This window comes from Microtus oregoni, unplaced genomic scaffold (genome assembly GCF_018167655.1).
Source record: "Microtus oregoni isolate MIOR12 unplaced genomic scaffold, Mior012 000031F_ref0000149, whole genome shotgun sequence".
Classification (NCBI taxonomy): Eukaryota; Metazoa; Chordata; class Mammalia; order Rodentia; family Cricetidae; genus Microtus; species Microtus oregoni.
This window is the reverse complement of record NW_024543090.1, coordinates 15,264,877-15,283,928: the sequence shown is the minus strand read 5'-3', so window position 1 is coordinate 15,283,928 and position 19,052 is coordinate 15,264,877. Positions and strand designations below refer to the sequence as shown.

The following is a 19,052-nucleotide window of genomic DNA, read 5'->3' as shown; positions in this document are numbered from 1 at the left end:
CGCAAACGATTTATAACTAAAGTTGATTCACGCCAGCTTCCGTAGAAGCGGTTTTCTAGGTGACAGGTCCTTCAGCTTCGGTCAAGAAAGGAAACGGGGTGGGGGGGAGAATGAGGTGTCTATTCGAATGCCCGAAGTATACTGTTTGAAGAGCAGAGCAAATATATCCAGACACGCTTTAGCCATTTCCCTCCAAAGAAACTGGCAAAGAGAATGTGGAACCACTCTCTTTCCACATTCTTTAAGCCTGCGCACCACGCACGTTGCGCAGGAACCTTCCAGACAGGCAGCTCCTGGCCACCCCGACAGGTCCTCATTTTGAAAACAGGAGCGGGCCAATCAGCTGCGGAGCGCTCTTTGGCGCTGGCGTTTGAGCCTGGCTGCGGCTGCCCAGGTGCCGCGGGCCCGATGTGTGCAGAGAAGGTGGGGCGGAGGCATTTGCACCGAGCCGCTGAGCTTTTGCAGGCGGGGGCCGCATGCAGGCTGATGGGCTAGGGGACGGGCAGCGTGTGACACGGGGTGACGGCGGGGACCAGCCCGGGCGGGGACCGGGACTGGGTAGGGAGATCCCCCGAGCAGCCGGCTGGCCCGGCTGGAGGAACGAGGTGACGATCTGAGCGACCAAGGCCATCGTGCGTGGGAGAGGAGAGGTGGCAGCGTCCCGAAGCGTGAGGAGCTCGCAGCAGGCGCCGGTCTCAGGAAACGGAAGGGTCGAAGGGAGAAGGGAGGGTTGTGTGAGTGGCTGACAGGGCCGAGGGTCCCGGAGAGAAGGTCGGTGGAAGTGAAACGAGAGTGAAGTGTGTCCGGAGAGAAGAAGGTCTGTGGACGTGGATCGAGGGTCGAAGGGAAGCCGTGGAAGTGGCCAGGGCCTGGGGCCGGAAGAGTGCCAGAGGTGGCCGAAGGGCAGCGGAGCGGGGCGCAAGCCTGAAGGTGTTTGGGAATTGGAAGACTTGGTGGCAAACGAAAGTCAGGACCCAGAGTCGGCCTCGGAGAGTGGGAGACGTGTTCGGGATGTGGGATCGGAGGTTGGTCAGATTGGCCCTGCTGCAGCAGCTGCGGGCTGTCTACGGCATTAAGGTCAAGGTTGGCCGCGGGCAGTGTGATCGCAAGAGACGGGAAACTGCCGTCACGGAAATAAGGGTAAGTGGAAACTTGTAGGGATGGGGACACACGTCGGTTATGTTGGTCAGGAAAGACAGGTGGTTAGAAGTGTCAAATTCAACCTTGTGTGGTCGTTTGTCTGTGTTTTTCTCTTTTTTTCAGAGACTTTTCGGCGTTGAAAATTGCATTATTTTCTCGCTGTTGCACACTTTCTGGTCTCCTTAGCAGTACATGTAAGCGTTAGCTGCCAACATCAGTCTAGTTAGCTAGACTGAAACAAATCCGGGTTTTGTGTTTTTTAATAAGCAAATTAAGCATCGAGAGTGAGTTGAAGGTTTTTTTTTTATTTAATAATATCACTGAGATCATACTTCTAAAGTTTCATGATCCCTCCCTTCAGTTCCTTTTTGTGTACCCAGGCCCACTCATGCCACGGGCATGCATCTGGGGGTCAGAATTAGTTCTCTCCTATTAAGGTTATGTGGCCCTTGGGGATCAAATTCAGGTGCTAGGCTTAGCAGCAACTACTCTACTCATCAAACCATCTCACTGGGCCATTTTCTTTCTATCTTTTTTTAAATTTAGTAGTGAGTATTTGGGATGAGATTTTAATCTTTATTGAGAAATCAAGACAAGAAATCAATTAAGAACTGAATATAAATCATTTTAAAAGTATGTGGGTAATTTATTAGTACTTTGTAGTATTTGAACGCAAAAGCTAATAAAATTAATTTGCATAATTGTGTTGTTTGATAAGGAGTATTTTGTAGCCCAGGTTGACTTTGAACTCACTAGCCTAGGCTGCCTGGAGCTCTTCCACCTCTCTAGTGTTGGGATTAGAGAGGTTTGTCACCACACCCACTTAACCTGTGGTTAAAAATTACAGTGATTCTTTTTTGTTTGTTTGTTTTTTGTTTTTCGGGGACACAGAGTTTCCCTGTGTAACAGTCCTAGCTGTCCTGGAAGAACTAGCTCTTGTAGACCAGGCTAGCCTTGAACTCACACAGATTCGCCTGCCTGTGCCTCTCAAGTGCTGGGATTAAAGGTGTGCCCCCTCCACCCGGCTCTACAGTGGTTACTTCTTGTTTGGTAAAACTGTCTTCTCATAACCTTCAGTACAGGTATTTGCTTTTGTTTCTTTCATTCCTCAACTAACAAATCCTAACACTTGCCTGTAGAGCCAGGCCCGACTTTACAGCTAACTATGATTGTGGGCTGCTGGTCTTGTTTGTTCTCATTAAGCTTCAGTTCCTTATTCTGTAAAATGGTGATCCTGCTAAGTTCTGTAAGTAAGTCTAGCACAGTACCTGTCACCTGCCACCTATTCAGCTATGACAGTTATCCATGTTCTAATTAGCGGTTGTGCAGTATAAATTCAGCTATGAATGCTATAACATATTCTGATGGGATACAGTTCTATTTATGACACGATGACATAAGATTCAGGTTCAGAAATAAGAGACAGCGAATGTTATAGTTACTCAATAATGATTGAATAGCTGAAAACTAGAAAAGCCAGGGTTTGAAAAGTGACGGTCTTGCTAGTGGGAACCTAAGTTCTAACTGTACTTGATTGGGTCTTCTTTTTTTGCTTGAATATTTGTCAGAACCAGCCAAGTGGTAGAACCAGGACTAGTAAAATTTCATTACTGTGTTGAATCATTAATTATTCAATCAGAGTGATCTCAATCAGAAGTACTTAGCAGTTATTGAGAGCAGGTACATCTGAGCTGAATCAGTACGAGATGGGGTGCACTGATTTAGTGTTTAGAATGCAGACATACACAGGCTTAACTTTCTTTTTTTTGTTTTGTTTTGTTTTGTTTTTCGAGACAGGGTTTCTCTGTAGCTTTGGAGCCTGTCCTGGCACTAGCTCTTGTAGACCAGGCTGGCCTCGAACTCACAGAGATCCGCCTGCCTCTGCCTCGCGAGTGCTGGGATTAAAGGCGTGCGCCGCCGCCACCACCACCCGCCCAGGCTTAACTTTCAATCAAGTACTCAGTGACTCATTTTTAGGAAGTTTGTGGTCTTGTAGGAAGAAGTAGGAAGATAATGGCAAAACAAAAACAAAAACGCCTAAAACACAAATGTACTTTTAGGATCTTTGGTGTTGTAAACTGAATGTATATTCTTTAAAAGTGGGTCTCAAGGTAGCTAACTGGAAATTGTCTTCAATATTTGCATTCTGCTGTACAGTGTGAAAAAGTTACAAGGTCTAAAAATACCCACATCAAATACATTTTAGAAGCACTCAAAGGTGACAAGAATTTAGGAGTTACTGTTTTACTTACCACCTGACTTAGTCTTTTATGGGAGTTAGATGACTAGAGAAAAGTATAAACGAGGTCTTTAAAGAAATGTAGAGCATAGGAATTAGGGTGCTAATATTTGGAGTAAATTTGGGCTAAGAATTAAGTACTAATTGTATCGGTTACCCGTAACAAGGTCAAAGACTGGCTGAATGAACAAGGTTATTTGAAGGCAGTGAGTGGTTTTATCTTGGTGTCTTTCTACTCAAAACATCTAGCTTAATGTTTGTAGGACATTAAATGTACTTCAAATAATTGTTTTGCATTGATTGATAGCTTAGAGTTATTTCTGATAATGTTTTCATTTTATTTCATTTAGGAAATAAATTTTTCATTTCCTAAGATTTTTGGCTAATGTTAAAGATTTTATTTAGTGCCTAATAAATACTATGTTGAGTAACTGAGTTTGTCATTTTAGGGTAAGATATTTGGAGTTCCTTTTAACTCATTGCCTCATTCAGTTGTTCCAGAATATGGACACATTCCAAGGTAAGCAGTCTTCAAAAATGAAGAGAATATTTCAAACAGGTCTTAAAAATAGTTTCAAAGGTTTCAAAAATAGTTGGATGATGTATGCATTTGCTTAAAACCACATTATTTCATTTCTGATCATTACTTGTTATAAAAAATAAAAACATCGGGCTAATAAGATGATTTAGTGGGTAAAGGACCATAAGGTGGTGCCAAACCCATGTATAGAGGTGGAGGGAGAGAACCTGGCTTTACAGAATTGTCTCTGACTCCAGCATGGGTGCTGGGGCACACACACACACGTCATGCAGTTGCTGCTATAACAGTTTCAGAGTCATAGATCCAGGAGTAATGACAGAGACTTTGCTGTTATCTCTGGACTCCCTGTAAGTAAGCACAAGCAGCTGTCATTTACCCTGTTCTAGGGCTGACATTCAGGCACTCAGCTCTATCACTGCTTGTGGCTGGCATACTTTCTAGTTTTTTGATGCCAGCTGTTGAATCTAATGTTAACATTGGTTGAGATCAGTTCATAGGTAAAACTGAACCTTCACCCCTTAATATAAGAATGATTATAAGGACAGAGGATTCTACTTTTCCAAGGAAAAAATGTTAGACTGAGAAGAACTTGATGTTGTTTGGGGGATGTAGGATTAGCTATGTAAAGCTATGCATGCTGTGCCAGGTCACCACCCACGGAGAGACAGCCAATAGAGAAGACCAGGCAGGCAGCTGGTGAATACTTGAATCCCAGCACTTTGCCAATGGAGAGTGGAAGTCACCCTGGCCACATAGCAACTGTGAGACCAGTCTGGGCTACATGAAACTTTGTCTTCGTAAATGTCTTTGAACACATGTAGACACCAAGTAGAAGAGGAAGAACATAAAAACCCTGAGAAAGAACAGTTTAGGGAGATATCAAAAGACCAGAGGGGTGGCAAAAAGGACATTTTAGAACAGACGAGCGGTCAGATGTGTCGATGAGCCAAGCAATATGAGGAGACAATGGATTGACAGTCGATTTGGTGAGACAAAGGTTATTGGTGTCCTTGGTGGAAGCTGTTTGAAGTCGTGAGGATGAATGTGTCCAGTCGAGGGCTAGGGAGAGATAGGGATGTGATAAACAAGGCAAGTTATGTTGTGTTATGAAGAGAGGCAGAAAAGAATGTAGACTTGCTATGTGTAGACATTTGTGTCAACAGAAAACCCAGTGTGTGAATTCCTATTGAGTATGTGCTGCTCACATGGCCATAGTCATGTCAAGGACCCCATGGAGGACTGGAAAAGCCTTTCTTAGGGTGAGGCTCAGAAGAAGATGACAGAGCCTTCTTTGGGGGACTGAGGACAGGTGTGACAGTGAGTTTAGAAAATGGCCTCCATAGCCCTTCACCCTACCTGGAATGAAGACTACCCTATGAAGATTAGCTAGACTTGTCTCCTTGATCAGCTGTATACCGTAAACTCTGCTTCTTTGTTTTTCTGTATGTACTAGCCCTGCCTGCTTGTTCAGTAGTGTGCAATACCTCACCTCCCTGTTCAAGTCTGTATAGCGAACACTGAGCTTGAGGAGGGGGCTAGTCCACCTGACCCCAGCTCTTTGTAGCTGTCTTCTTCATTCTTTTGCCACCCTTGTCAGTTCTTTCCCTGGAGCCTTGCTGGATATGGCACATGTTGAGGTTGCCCTGTGTGAAGTTATAGACCTTAGAGGAAAAGTTAGGTAGCAAGGAGAACAAGTAAACATTTTGTTACAAGATCAAGTGGAGTTTTGACATTGGAGCTGAAAAGGCATATGCCTGCCTGCTTATGTATTTTGGCAATAGAATGAAGGTATTGTGTGTCTAGACCCTTGAAAGAACATGATTTCTCTTTCAGCTTTCTTGTTGATGCATGCACATCTTTAGAAGAGCATATTCATACAGAAGGGCTATTTAGGAAGTCAGGGTCTGTTATTCGTCTGAAGGCACTAAAGGTAAGCATATTTTGAACTATACTTTTTCATTAGTACTGTTTCTGATTTGATTTTTATAGTTGAAATATTTTTCTCAAAATTTAGCATGCTTTCAAATTTGTGCTCTTCATTATAAAATATTATACAATAAGAAAACCCAGTGTTGTTACTTTTAGCCTTTTAGAAAGGACTAGTGTTTTAAACAAGAGTTAAGAGAACCCTTTTAATTAGATATGATGACCACTACCGTATTTAAGTTTCTAGAGTGCTCAAGATTCCTGTGTCTTTGCAGAGTAAACTGGACCATGGTGAAGCCTGCCTGTCTTCTGCACTTCCCTGTGATGTTGCAGGTCTGCTTAAGCAGTTCTTCAGGGAGCTGCCAGAGCCTGTCCTACCGACTGATCTTCATGAAGCACTGTTCAAAGCGCAACAGTTACGGGCGGAGGAAAAGAATAAAGCCACATTGTTGTTGTCATGTCTGGTGGCAGAGCCTACAGTTGATGTATTAAGATACTTCTTTAACTTTCTTAAGAATGTTTCTCTTAGGTAAGTGATAACTAAAAGCCTTAATGAATTTAATTTCTCAGCTACCTAAAGATGTTCCTAGTAGTTAATAAATTTAATTTGGAATGAAAAAAAATTTAATGAGTATTTACTATAGGAAATATGCCCTGTGTAATTTAAGAAATAGTATACCAACTGATTTAATACTTTGTGTCATTAGAGTCTTGATTAGGGTTGCCTTGGGGGTTTATTGGTATTTACAAGACTCATTGTCCACTGGATGGATTCTGGTTGTTTTGTTTTTAAAGCATTTGTCTGTGTTTCTTCATTTTCCTCTTCCTACTGTCAGTGAACCTACTTGTTTTGTTTATAATTGAAGCTGCCTTCTAATGCTTCATTTTCTATATGTGGCTCTAAAATGCAGATAAACAAACTTAATCTGTGTGAAAGAACAGTGGGAACTGGTAGTATCACTTATATTTAAATCTATGGGACTGTATATTTTGGGTTCTTCTGTTCTTTTATTTGTGGTGCTAAGGCTGGAACTCAGGCAGGCCCTCTGCATTGTAGACAGACTATTTATTTAAGTGATAGTCTTAGTGCTCCTGTCTTTCCTTTGTTCTTCCTTCTTCAGGCCACTTAGGTGGGTGGATAGATGAGGGCTGTTTTACTTATAGTTAACAGGTAAAGAAAATGTCCTCAATTTGTTATTTCAACTTCCTGTAGTTCTTCCTTTTCTACCATTTAATAAAGCCTTTCATTATTAGGGCAAGTGAGAATAAAATGGATAGCAGCAATCTTGCAGTGATATTTGCACCGAATCTTCTTCAGACAAGTGAAGGCCATGAGAAAATGTCTGCTAACACAGAGAAAAAGCTACGCTTGCAGGCAGCAGTAGTGCAGACTCTTATTGATTGTGCATCGGATATTGGTAAGAGGTAGTTTCATTGTCAAGTAGTGGTGTAGGAGGTCCTTCTGTCTGTGTTGCTTTCATTGGTTGAATAAAGAAATTGCCTTGGCCTTTTGATAGGGCAAAGCTTAGGTAGGCAGAGTAGACAGAACTGAATGCTGGAAAGAAGGGCAGAGTGGCAGACGCCAAGAATCTCCTGCCTGAGATGGACATAGGTTAGAATCTTGCCGGTAAGCAACAGTCACATGATGATAAACAGATTTAATAGAAGTTGAATCAAGATATAAGAATTAGCCAATAAGAGGCTAGAACTAATGGACTAGGCAGTGTTTAAATGAATATAGTTTCTGTGTGATTATTCGGGGGTTAAGCTAGCCAGGTGGTCGGGAAGAACAAACAATGGGATCTCTCTCAACAAAGTAGTAGAATTTATTTCAATGAGGGTGATCCTGGCTTCCAGCTGAAGGCAACTGTTAGAAAGGGACTATATTATTACTTTGGGATAGAGAAGGAAGGAAGGAATAATTATATTATGAACATTTTGATTTAGGACGTGTGCCAGATTTTATCCTGGAAAAGATACCAGCCATGTTAGGTATTGATGGTCTCTGTACTACCCCATCCCTGGAAGCCTTTGAAGAAGGAGAATATGAAACTCCTGGTGAATGTAAGAGAAAAAGAAGACAAAGTGTTGGAGGTAATCGATGTTATGTCTCATTTTAGGGTGGTACTGAGACTATATCTAAAATACCAACATCATGGTCAGCTGTGGTATGTGTCTGTTGGATGCCTAGTTAGAGAAATAAAACATGGGCATATTAGAAGTTCAAGTGATAATACAATCTGATATTTAACAGAAGATTACCTGGACTGTTATCACCACGGTTTCATCAAAGAGGAGCTCAAACTAAGCCTTATTTTTATTTATTGTGAGAATTGAACTAGGGTCTCAAACAGGTTAGGCAAGCACTAAGCCTTTGAACTACATCCTCAGCCCTCAATTGTGGGTCTTGAAGGATGGGTAGAATACAGAGAAATTGAGTGAAAGAGCAGGAAACTTAGATTCTGTATTAGTTGAGAAATGTAGAATAGATACAAGTCTATCCTTGTATCGGTGTGCTCTGAGTGATGTGTTCACTGTGTATATTTAATGTATGATGTGGAACTAGAAGCCAGGCCAAAGACAGACTGGAACCGTCCAGGACCTGGTTGGCTAAATGTTGAGGGTTATAACTAGAGGTATGACGTGATTGAAGTATGTTGTGAATTTATCTAATTTGAAGAACTGTCACCGGAGGTGGAGAGGATGGTGAGAGGGTATGGCAACAATATAGGTATCAGATCTTTGAAGAACTAGTTGTGTTACCATCAGAAAGCTGATTTAGGCCTCAGATAGAAAAGTCTGTCCCTCGTCACATTTGTGGATTTTTTCTTACCTGCCCCAGGTGCTGACTGGAGGCTGCCCCTTCCCTGTTAACTGTATTTGTAGGTTCATTTTATTACTTCCCTGTTATTTTCATAAGGCGGCTGTGTTTCAGCAGAACACAGTTTCAAAGGACGCAAACTGAATGGCTTAGAAATCGCAGTTCTAAAGGCCAGTCTGTACATGAGAGTTGGGTTCTGAAATCTGTAGGGTAGATTGCTTGCTTTCTTCTTTTGAGTTCTAGAACACAGTTCTATCTATAAAACTTCCTGCCACAAATGTAAATATTTCTTAAGACCTGGGTTATCTTTTCTATTGGTCCAAGGCTGATTATTTTACATTAATTGCTTATGTGACTATATATGTCTTGCATTTCAGATTTTGTTAACGGAGCCCTAAATAAACTTAAGTCTACCAGAACACCCTCTCTTACACCTCAGCAAGATAGAACTGGTAGGTATTTGTTATATAAACATATTAAACATGAAATTTTAATTTATATGAAATTAAACATATAAAAACATGAAAATGTTTTTAGTGCCATGTAAAAATATTTATAATTGCTTAATTTAATAATCAAATCTCAGTGCTAATTTCCTTAAAAGTCTTGTACTGTGTATAGTTATTACTAGTTACATTGAATGTGACAAACTCAAAACTCTAAGGTTATGATTTCTTTATTTGTTGTCATTTTTAAAATAAGTCTAATTATGATTTTCAGTTGCTTATAACTTAGAACATTTAAAAATGGCTCAATTTCACTTTGTGTCAGAATAAGAAAATTACACCTTCTGTATTTGCTTGCTGGTAAATGTATTCGGCAAATATAGAGAACTTGATGTTTTGTTTTTCAGTGAAATGATTTAATGCTCACTTATGAGAAACAAATAGCAGAGTTAGTTATCTCTTTATCTTGACTATAGTTTTCTTCCCTGTATTGATATTCTTTCCTCTGTACTATATCTGCCCATTGCTCTATTTAGTTTAAGTTACTACTACTGCTTTGTAAGAGCCCGCTAAGCCCAATATGCTTGATTCTGTTCCAAACCCCAGCACTTGGGAGAGCAAGGCAGAAGAATCTCATGTTCAAGTTCTGTCTGGGCTACATAGTAAGAAAATACCATCTCAAACAATAAAGGAAAAAAGAATCTTTGTAACTCTTTTTATTTTAAATAATTACAGAATGTTAATTTAGTTAAGTAATATTGGATCATGGAAATGGACCTCACATTTTTTTGTTAACTTCTAAGTAATAGCACTTACAAGAAATTAAAGCCTTGGGCGGTGGTGGCGCACGCCTTTAATCCCACAGAGAAACCCTGTCTCGAGAAAAAAAAAAAAAGAAATTAAAGCTTTTGTATGTTACCATCTGTATGGAGAAGTTGTTTCTGTGTGGTTTTCAGCCCAGGCCTCTGTATCACCATTGATTCTCACACCAAGTGTTAAGCGTAAACTGCCGGGAGAGTCTTCGCATGCCTTCTCAAGTAAGAAAAGGAAGTCCATCAGACACAACTTGAACTTTGAGCTGCTGCCAAGTCACCTCTTCAGCAGCAATTCTACTCCAGTGTCAGGTAGCGAAGAGAATCTTTATCATTGGGTTGTACATTAACATGAGGGCCTCTTCTCAGTAAATAACTACTTAGACTAATACCATGCACAAGAGCCAAAAGTTAGATTTTTCCAAATTTCTGTATTTTATAAGATCTACTCTTATTTTAAAAACCCACTAATTTAATAAAAATGAAATGTTTTTGTTTTATGGTAAATAGCGGAGCAGTTTGGCGTCTGGGTGGCACGGGCGCTCAGGTTTTGTGTGACTGGGCATGCTGGGTCCTGTTTCCTCTGAATCCAAGTGTTATCGTCAGATGAGCTAAAGCCACAAGTTTCTCAAAGTCTTTAGTGTTATTCAAGTAAATTTACAAAAACCTTAAAACTTGGGGCAAGGCAATCAGCATATAGTTTCAGACGTTTGTCGTTTCTTTATTTCAATAGCATTCAAAATACCATTAGCTATTGAGTATACGTTTTTGTTGCCACAGTTTTAGTCTTAGTTTATACTAAGCACAACCAGAAAATAAATTGACTTACGTTAACTTTATCATCAACCAAAAGTGAAATGAAACAAAACCTAGGGATGAAACCCAAAACCCATGGGTCCCCTATCTCAAATTCATATTTAATCAAAATCTGAGTCTCTTAGTTTATAATAATTGTTTGTTTCAGGCACTATTGAATGTCTCATTTTGAGCACAAGAGCTGACTTATGAGTTCTTCCCAAAAGTCTTTTGGTTTTGTTTCTTTTGAAGGTTGATACTCTGCTTAAATTGAACAGAATAGCAAGTCATGCTTTTCCGGAAGGAAAACCCTCACAGGTTGTTCAGGGCTTACTACATTAGATAGCAGGAAGGCCGATGACTACGTCTGTGGTGCCTTCAGTCATCAGAGGTTGGAGACTTAAAGAAACCTCATACTGTGTGGTATTTAAAATCCTCTCCAGTTTGGAAAACTTCCCAGTGGACATTGGGAATTGTAGTCTTTCTGTTAGCTGCTCCCTGAAGTGGAAATACTCTTGTGTTGTTTTGAACTGAGTTTGAGTGTGAATCACCAGTGTGTTTTCTTCATGAAACATCCAGCATTCTGCCTGTTCTGACTGTTCTGCCTGTTCTGACTACTTCTTGTGACCACATACATTTCCAAGATAACTAAGTCACATTGGGTATGTTAAATTGACCTCTAAAATGTTCCTAGCCTAATGCATGCAGAAGTCATATTTCATGACTAAATAAGCCCACAAATACCTCTTTGGACTCTTGTGGATTTTTTATCAATAACTAATGAATTGACAGTCTGTGTTTGTTGGGAGTTTACTGCATATGCATAGGACATGAGTCAAGTGTATGTACTTCTGTTTGTACTGTACTTGTTTGGTAAATGTTTGACTGGCAATCATATCCTGAATTTTCACATTCAAAAATTTTCAAGAGTTTAATTTTTTTAAGTTTCCATTTATATTTAACAATTTTATATTTCCATTCATATATGTCCCTTCTCACTTCTAATAATCCCCGACAGTAATATTTATGTTCATCAAGGAACTGTATTTCCAGAGCCTGAAACCGTTTAGTAAATGATAGGCAAATTCTATGTTGTCTCCACAGCTTGCTCTTCAAAGTTTGGTAGGGTATATCCTTCCCTTATTATTAAGTGTTTAAAGCAGAACTAATTTAAGATTAGTAATCTAACCTTTAATTGGCAATTGTTAAATAGGAGATTAATAGTTTTCCCTTTTGGTCAGTTAATAACAACTGAAACCTCTAACCAGAAATTGTGTTTCTTGTTGCGGCTTGAGTGGCAGAAATTAGACTTAAATCTACTTGCTGTGGTATTATACTTTGAAAAGAAAGTATGTGTGACACATTACATTGCCTGTCTTCCTTTTGTAGTTCACTTTGATACCAGCCCAGAAGGGTCTTCTCAGAGTTCACTCTCACCTATCGCCATGAGTGGAAACCACTTGATCAGTACAGACCTAAGGCGAAGTAAAAGGATTGCAAGCAAAAAGGTTTACAGGTAGTCTCTCCGAGACATCGTCTTTTCGCTGGCTGGCTAATGGTGTGTGCATTGTCATGCTACCAAAAGCTGAGTTTAATCATATTTTTAAATCCTTTCAGTCTTTATGTTCTTAATAATTATAGGCCCTTCATATACTATCAGAAAGAAGACAAAAGTACTACATTGAATGTATTGTCCTTGATAAAAATCATAGTCTGTGTTTATTGTTTAATTTAGATTTTGTTAGTTTTACAAGTAGTCTGTTTTAGCGACCCTGGTTTATAAGAGAGTAAGGGTGATAAGCCATTCTCCTGTGCAGATACGCTCTTATACATAGTGTGTTCAAGCTTAAGTCATCTGAAAGTGTCATTTAGTTACTAACAGTGAGATTTCTTTGGACTTAGATTTTCATCTTGCGAGAATTTCTGATATTTATGTCAGCAACTGACATTTTAAATTGCACTCTTCAGGGTAGAATCAGGAAAAGCAGGCTGCTTCTCTCCCAAGGTCAGTCGTAAAGAAAAGGTCCGAAGATCTCTTCGTCTGAAATTTAGCCTGGGGAAAAACAGAGATTCAGTAAGTATCTTGTTTACCCAACAAGCTGCACAAAAGAGAAATTCCTTTGGTTGGTGTCCGTTCATCCTGGTGGGGAGGATGGGGCAAGTAGAGCCCTTCACATCACATCAGCTAGAAAACAGGCACAAGGAATCAGAAAGGGACTGGGGTGCAGTCCAGGTCTCTGCAGGTCCCCTTCGCTCCAGCTCCCATCTTTCCCAGTAAGGCTGTAAGTAATTAATGGATTCATTCATTCGCTGGGCCAGAACCTTCTTGTAATAATCTCTGGAAATGCCATCATTTGGGCTCACAATTAAGAAAATCATAGTAGTTATGGCTTTATTAATCAGTTAGCATAACACATATCATAATAACATGAAATTGTAGACTTAAAGTACTCTCTCACATTTACCTTCCTCGAGATTAATGAACCGTGCACTACTGTTCTTTATCAACATTTTTATCTCAGAGCTTCACTAAAACTGCTCCCATCAAGGTGTGGGGTGCACACCTTAAATCCCAGATTAGGAGGCAGAGGCAGGTGGAGCTCTGTCAGTTCAAGGCCTGGTCTATAGAGTGAATTTTGGGTCAGTCAGGGATACATAGTGAGACCCTGTCTCAAAAAACAAAACAAAAACCAAACAAACAAAAAACCACTATTTTCAATTTTTTCAATCAAGCAGTCAAGAATTGTCAATTAATAGGCCTACTCCTCCTGTGGGCAGCATTTGACTCCAGACTCCTTACTCCTCTTTTGCTTACTTTCCTATTACTTTTGAAATTCCTTTGTAATAATATGCATCACTGTTTTTTTAAGACATTCACATTAAATTCCCCGGATCGCAATACTCTTCTAAACAAGCTGTGTCTTCGTTTGCAGGTTTGGTTTGAATTTGGGAAGTGTTTGTCTTTTATTGTGCTAAACATGTATTGGAGCACTGAGCTTGGATTTCTGCTTATTCCTTCCTTGGATGTCTGTTTAGGCAAAACCTGTTGTATACACTGCTCCTTGCTGCAGCTCTCCCTACAACCAAGCCCTCTTTCCCTGCTGTCACCCACTGCAGTTATGCAGCTTGCTCTTCCAGTAACGTAGGCTACGCTGTGCACGCTCTTGGGTCCTCACCCGTATTCTCATGTGCCACATCCTGTCAGAGAAGCCAGCTTCATTTCTGCTCTAAGCTGCCTCTAAATTTTCTTTTCTGGCTAACTGCAGTTAATCTACTAGTGGGCCTACCTGCTTCTCCCCTTTCTGCAATACTTGCCCCCAAGAAACAGCCTTTTAAAAAAGCAAGTTATCAAATTGCTCTTCTGCCCTAAACCCTGCAATGACACTTTTTATTCTGAATGAAAGCCCAGCCTCCTACACTGAGCTGCAATGCCCCACATGATCTGAGCTCTGTTCCTGGCACTCCGCCTCCTCACTGTGCTTTCTCCCTGCCTTGCTCTGGCTGGAGAGGCTGCACTGGTAACTCCCCTGAAATGCAAGTCTTTTCTTGCTCCTGCTCTTTATCTTCTTATCATCCATGTGAAATTGTACTCTCTCCAGCAATGACCTCCTTACCTTTCTTACCTTCTTTGCCCTTCTCCATATCACTTTTGACCTTGTATTATGTTGATCTGTTTTAATGTACTCTTTCGATCTAAATCTCACCCTCGAATGTAAATATTATTAGGGCAAAATTTTTATCACTCGACCCCCTGCTTCCCCACAGTTTGTCAACAGATGCTGGCACAGAAACAATACAAGAATTTATGCTTTTGTAATAATGAATATGTTATGCTGTTTTTATTTTATTTCACAAAATATCACCTGATGTTTACACATTTCACTAGCAGGCAAGAATATTGTGTTTCTAACAAAGTTGTCCTTCTGTTATATAAGACTTTTAAAGTTGGTTACTGATTTTAATACTTAATTGGTCTTAATATTTTTGATTAACTGGATTTGCTTAACTAAACCATTTTCAAATTTTCTTTTCTGCACAGAATGGATGTTCTGTCATCAATAGATATGAAAATGTTGGTCGACGACTAGCAAATCAACAAAGTCTAAAAAATAGGATTGAATCTGTAAAAACAGGTCTGCTTTTTAGCCCAGATATTGATGAAAGATTGCTAAAGAAAGGTACATTTACACAATACTGTAGAATTTTATCCAAAATTTTAGTATCAGTTTCTTTAAGATAAAATATATTACTTTGTTGTAGAAGTTTAAAGTTCTCATTTGGATGGTGAAAATATTTGACGTGACAGTGTGGTTTCTGTCAACAACTGGCGGGTGCTTGTGAATGCCATTCCTATCTTAAATTATAACATCCTAAATGTTTTGGAATTAATGCTCAGTACCTTTACTTGTCATATGTTTGGATTATATTTCAAAACTAGGTAAGATATAAAGTATTAAAAGCATCACCTGGTTTATTTTAGATGCAGAAAAGATGAGTAAATCTGAGGAACACTTGTTGACTCCAGATGGACTAGATGGAGCAGATTACAGGATGTCTTGGACAGAACCCAGTAATTCAAGCTTTCAAGACATGGGTGTAGATGGATCTTCTCCAATAATGAGCAACCCTGAGGTGAAAAACTTTTCTTTGGAACCCGATATTACTGTTGAAAGCTCACCAGTTGTGTCACGTGAGCTCAGACCTTCCCCCATCCACAGCAAACCTGACAGCAGTGTGCTGGGGAGTTCCCTTAGTGGGGATGAAAGTAACCTGACCTCCGAGACCTTGCTGAAGATTCAGAAAGCCTTTTCCGAGTCTGGGAGTGATCTTCATACACTGATAAATCAGGGGCAGTCATCAGTAACCGACAAGGGGGAGGAAAGTGAGGCCAGTGATGAGACTGTGAGGGGTGCAAAGGGAGATGATGGGCGCCATTCTGGGGAAGGCGAGCACTGCGTTCCAGAAGGAGAGATCTCTTCATATCAAAGTCCACAACTTAGTAGAGAAGCAAGTATAGAATTTCACTCGACTCAGATGAAGGTGGAGCATGAAGAAGACATCCATTCGGAAGTACCAAAAGCTGACTTCATCCAGCAAGAACTCCCCAGTGAGGAGCAAACAAAGGAACCACAGTCCCCAAGGAACCAACTAAATACTCAGTCAGCAGGGAATGAGACTGTGGCAGCGGAGGAGGTATCTGAGGCGGGTGGCGCTGCTGGGGAAGATGAGGCTCACTCCTCTTTAGAGCAGAGTACCTGCCCTGTGATTGTCCTTTCAAAGCCTCAGCCCCAGAGGCTCGCTAAGCAGCGATCACTGGTGAGAAAATGCGACACTGCAGTTCCTGGAGCTTTGCAAAAGACGGAGCATGGAAAGGTTTCTGATCACATCCAATGGTTTAATAAACTTTCTCTAAATGAACCAGACAGAGCAAAAGTGAAGTCACCTCTGAAATTCCAGCGTACTCCTGTACGTCAGTCTGTCAGAAGAATTAATTCTTTGTTGGAGTATGGCAGGCAACCTGTGAGGCAGAAGTTGGCAGTCCTTGGCGATGCAGCTTCTCCTCTGGTAAAGTCAGTGAGTTGTGATGGTGCTCTTCCCTCTTGTGTAGAAAGTTCATCAAAATACTCCTCTGGTTCCTCTACTAAATTAGGTCCTGAAGCACAGACGTCTATGTCATGTGATGAGTCAAATGATGCAATTTCAAAATCAAGTGTTGAATTAGCTTCTCAATCTTTCTCAAAAATTAAGAGACATCCAGATCCTGGCCATGCTTCTCTTGGAACTACTAGACTCTGTAAACAGGAGAGCAAATCTGGTGGCCAAATTAAGTTTCCCTTGGATGATCTCACTAATCATGATAGATCAAAATTTGTAAATAATACGGCTGGAATAAAAAACAGAGTTCTTAGGAAGCCATCAGAAAAAGAAAGGGTCTGGTACAAAGGTTCTCCCAAAAATCCTATTGGAAAGACTCACCTACTGCCAACGAGTAAGCCCGTAGACTTGTAACGGATGCAGTGCTTGTCATCCCTGTAAATAAGGTTAGCAGTTGGTGGGATGGTCTGCAGGGTAGTTGTGTGCAAGTGTGTAGCTATGGATGCTGGGTAAGCAGCTTTTCTCTGAAGCAGTCTTGCTGCCGCAAAGCAACAGTGTGTATTTCCGTACTTGCACCTAAGGCTACTTTGTTTTTCTTTATTACTGAAGATTGAACTTTATTGTGATTTCTTGAAGCAAAGGTTATAATTAACTCTTAAAGGAATTGTTGGCTAGATTTATTTAAAAGGGGCATGATTTTTGTTTTGCATGTCTGATAGGAAGTTGTGCCTGTTTTTGGTTATTCCTCCAAGTAAGGACATTGTCCATTTCAAATCTACTATGTTAAGGGAATGGGTTAGCCCTGCAAATCTTGTGTCTTGAATTATATTCATGTTTGTTGTCCTGACCTAAATCCTAGAAGTTGATTTTCCTCAGCAGTACACTAACACTTATTCCTGTTCATGGCAGAGGAATTTGATTAGTGTCTCCTGAAGGTGTATACAAAGTTTTGCTTGAATTTTGAATTAAGGACAGTGGTTAAATCAGAATGATGACTAGCTGCATTCATACATTATGATGCTGAAGTAATTGAGTAATTTTAAGCATATTTCAATTTTGAAGGTAATTTTGATCTGTTTTATCCAATATGAAAATAAAATTTTTAAGGAGGAATAATTAAGCTTGAAAGTTTTAATCAAGGTTTTTTTTTCCTATGAAGATGGTTGATTTTAGAATTTGATTTGTTAATGTACCTCTGTACATTTTACTTAGATAAATATCTGATAGTCTTACCTTGTGTTTAAATGTTATTTATTTAGCATACACATTAAAAATAACTTCTGGAAAATGTCTTGCCTCAGAGTGTTGTATTTTAGATGCAAAGCATCATACACGTGTGTGTGTGTGTGTGTGTGTGTGTGTGTGAAGGAGGAACTTCAGTTAAGTCCTTAAGTTTGCTGGGATGTGTGGCTATTCTTTAGATTTATTTTATGTATGTGAGTATTTTGGCTGCATCTATTCATGTAAACCCATGTAAGTATAACACTTGTGTACCTGTTCTCTGAGATGAGAGGGGGTTGGATACCCTGGATGGTTGTGAACTGTTGTGTAGTTCTGGAAACTGAACCTGGGTCCTCTCTGTAGGGCTGAGAACCACACCAAGAGCAATAAATGCTCCAAATGCTCTTACCATAGAGGGTCTCTTCTGCCCCAAGACTTCTTTTTCAGTTCTACATTCCTGTGTTTCTTAGGAATCCTTCCCCAGTGCTAGTATATGGTTTACATAAAAACTAAATCCTAAACTTTGTATTTATCTGATCAAAACAGACTAGCCAGGCATTTTAGGTCAGACTGGAATAGGTTGTGGATCCCTTACCTAAAATTGATTAGAAGAGAAATAGCCCAGATTTTGGAATATTTACTTTGGCTTTACTGGTTGAGCATCCTTAAAAGAGAAAGCTAAAATGCTTCAAAATTTGAAATATTTTGAACTAAACTCTCAGCATGTACTAAGAATCCCTCTATGACGTTGCTGTGTCTTTAGTGCCTGAGTAGGGCATCGTGGAGTGTGCCTGTGAGGCCAGCACTCGGGAGATGGAGTTCTTGTCTTGATTTAAACAAAAAAATCTACAAAATCCTCAACACTTAAGATGCCAGATCATTTTATATTTGGGAGTCAAGAAAGCTTGAAAATATGGCCTCATCTTTGTATTTATTTTTATCCAAAATGAAGATTGGCTCATTTCATTGGCTTTATGATTAGACAGTATACATTTGTGCTTTTCCAAAGTTAAAAGTGATGTCTATAGTAACCAGGAATTACCATTTCTTCAAGTATAAAAATCTAATTTGTTACTTTACAAGAGATGAAGAGGTTTTAATAACTAAAGTCAGGGTTCTGGACAACATTATATCACTAAGAACTTTATTTATTAAAGATTTCTGCCACCGCCTCCCATCCCCCCCCCCCCCCCCATCAAGTCCAAAGAGCAATCAGGGTTCCCTGCCCTGTGGGAAGTCCAAGGACCACCCACCTCCATCCAGGTCTAGTATGGTGAACATCCAAACTGCCTAGGCTCCCACAAAGCCAGTATGGGCAGTAGGATCAAAAACCCATTGCCATTGTTCTTGAGTTCTCAGTAGTCCTCATTGTCCACTATGTTCAGGGAGTCCGGTTTTATCCCAGGCTCTTTCAGACCCAGGCCAGCTGGCCTTGGTGAGTTCCTGATAGAACATCCCCATTGTCTCAGTGTGTGGGTGCACCCCTCGCGGTCCTGAGTTCCTTGCTCGTGCTCTC

General features: G+C 40.3%; 1 protein-coding gene across 1 annotated transcript; it reads left to right on the top strand.

The window, feature by feature from the left end:
- The first annotated feature begins 371 nt into the window (after nucleotides 1–371).
- Nucleotides 372–17,593, top strand: Arhgap11a (Rho GTPase activating protein 11A). Its single transcript, XM_041678802.1, has 12 exons — nucleotides 372–1,140; nucleotides 3,829–3,899; nucleotides 5,754–5,850; nucleotides 6,122–6,375; nucleotides 7,101–7,264; nucleotides 7,794–7,940; nucleotides 9,045–9,119; nucleotides 10,070–10,237; nucleotides 12,110–12,236; nucleotides 12,689–12,794; nucleotides 14,760–14,898; nucleotides 15,201–17,593. The coding sequence occupies exons 1-12, from the start codon at nucleotides 1,012–1,014 to the stop codon at nucleotides 16,727–16,729; spliced, it is 3,006 nt and encodes a 1,001-aa protein (XP_041534736.1). The 5' UTR covers nucleotides 372–1,011; the 3' UTR covers nucleotides 16,730–17,593.
- The last annotated feature ends 1,459 nt before the right edge of the window (nucleotides 17,594–19,052 follow it).

What these genes read in the sequence shown, in the direction of transcription:
- Arhgap11a (XM_041678802.1), top strand. Translation starts at nt 1,012, where the DNA reads ATGTGGGATCGGAGGTTGGTCAGATTGGCCCTGCTGCAGCAGCTGCGG. An exon ending in CAATTCTACTCCAGTGTCAG is followed by an intron (nt 10,238 to 12,109) that starts GTAGCGAAGAGA and finishes TTCCTTTTGTAG; the next exon opens with TTCACTTTGATACCAGCCCA. An exon ending in GCAAGCAAAAAGGTTTACAG is followed by an intron (nt 12,237 to 12,688) that starts GTAGTCTCTCCG and finishes TGCACTCTTCAG; the next exon opens with GGTAGAATCAGGAAAAGCAG.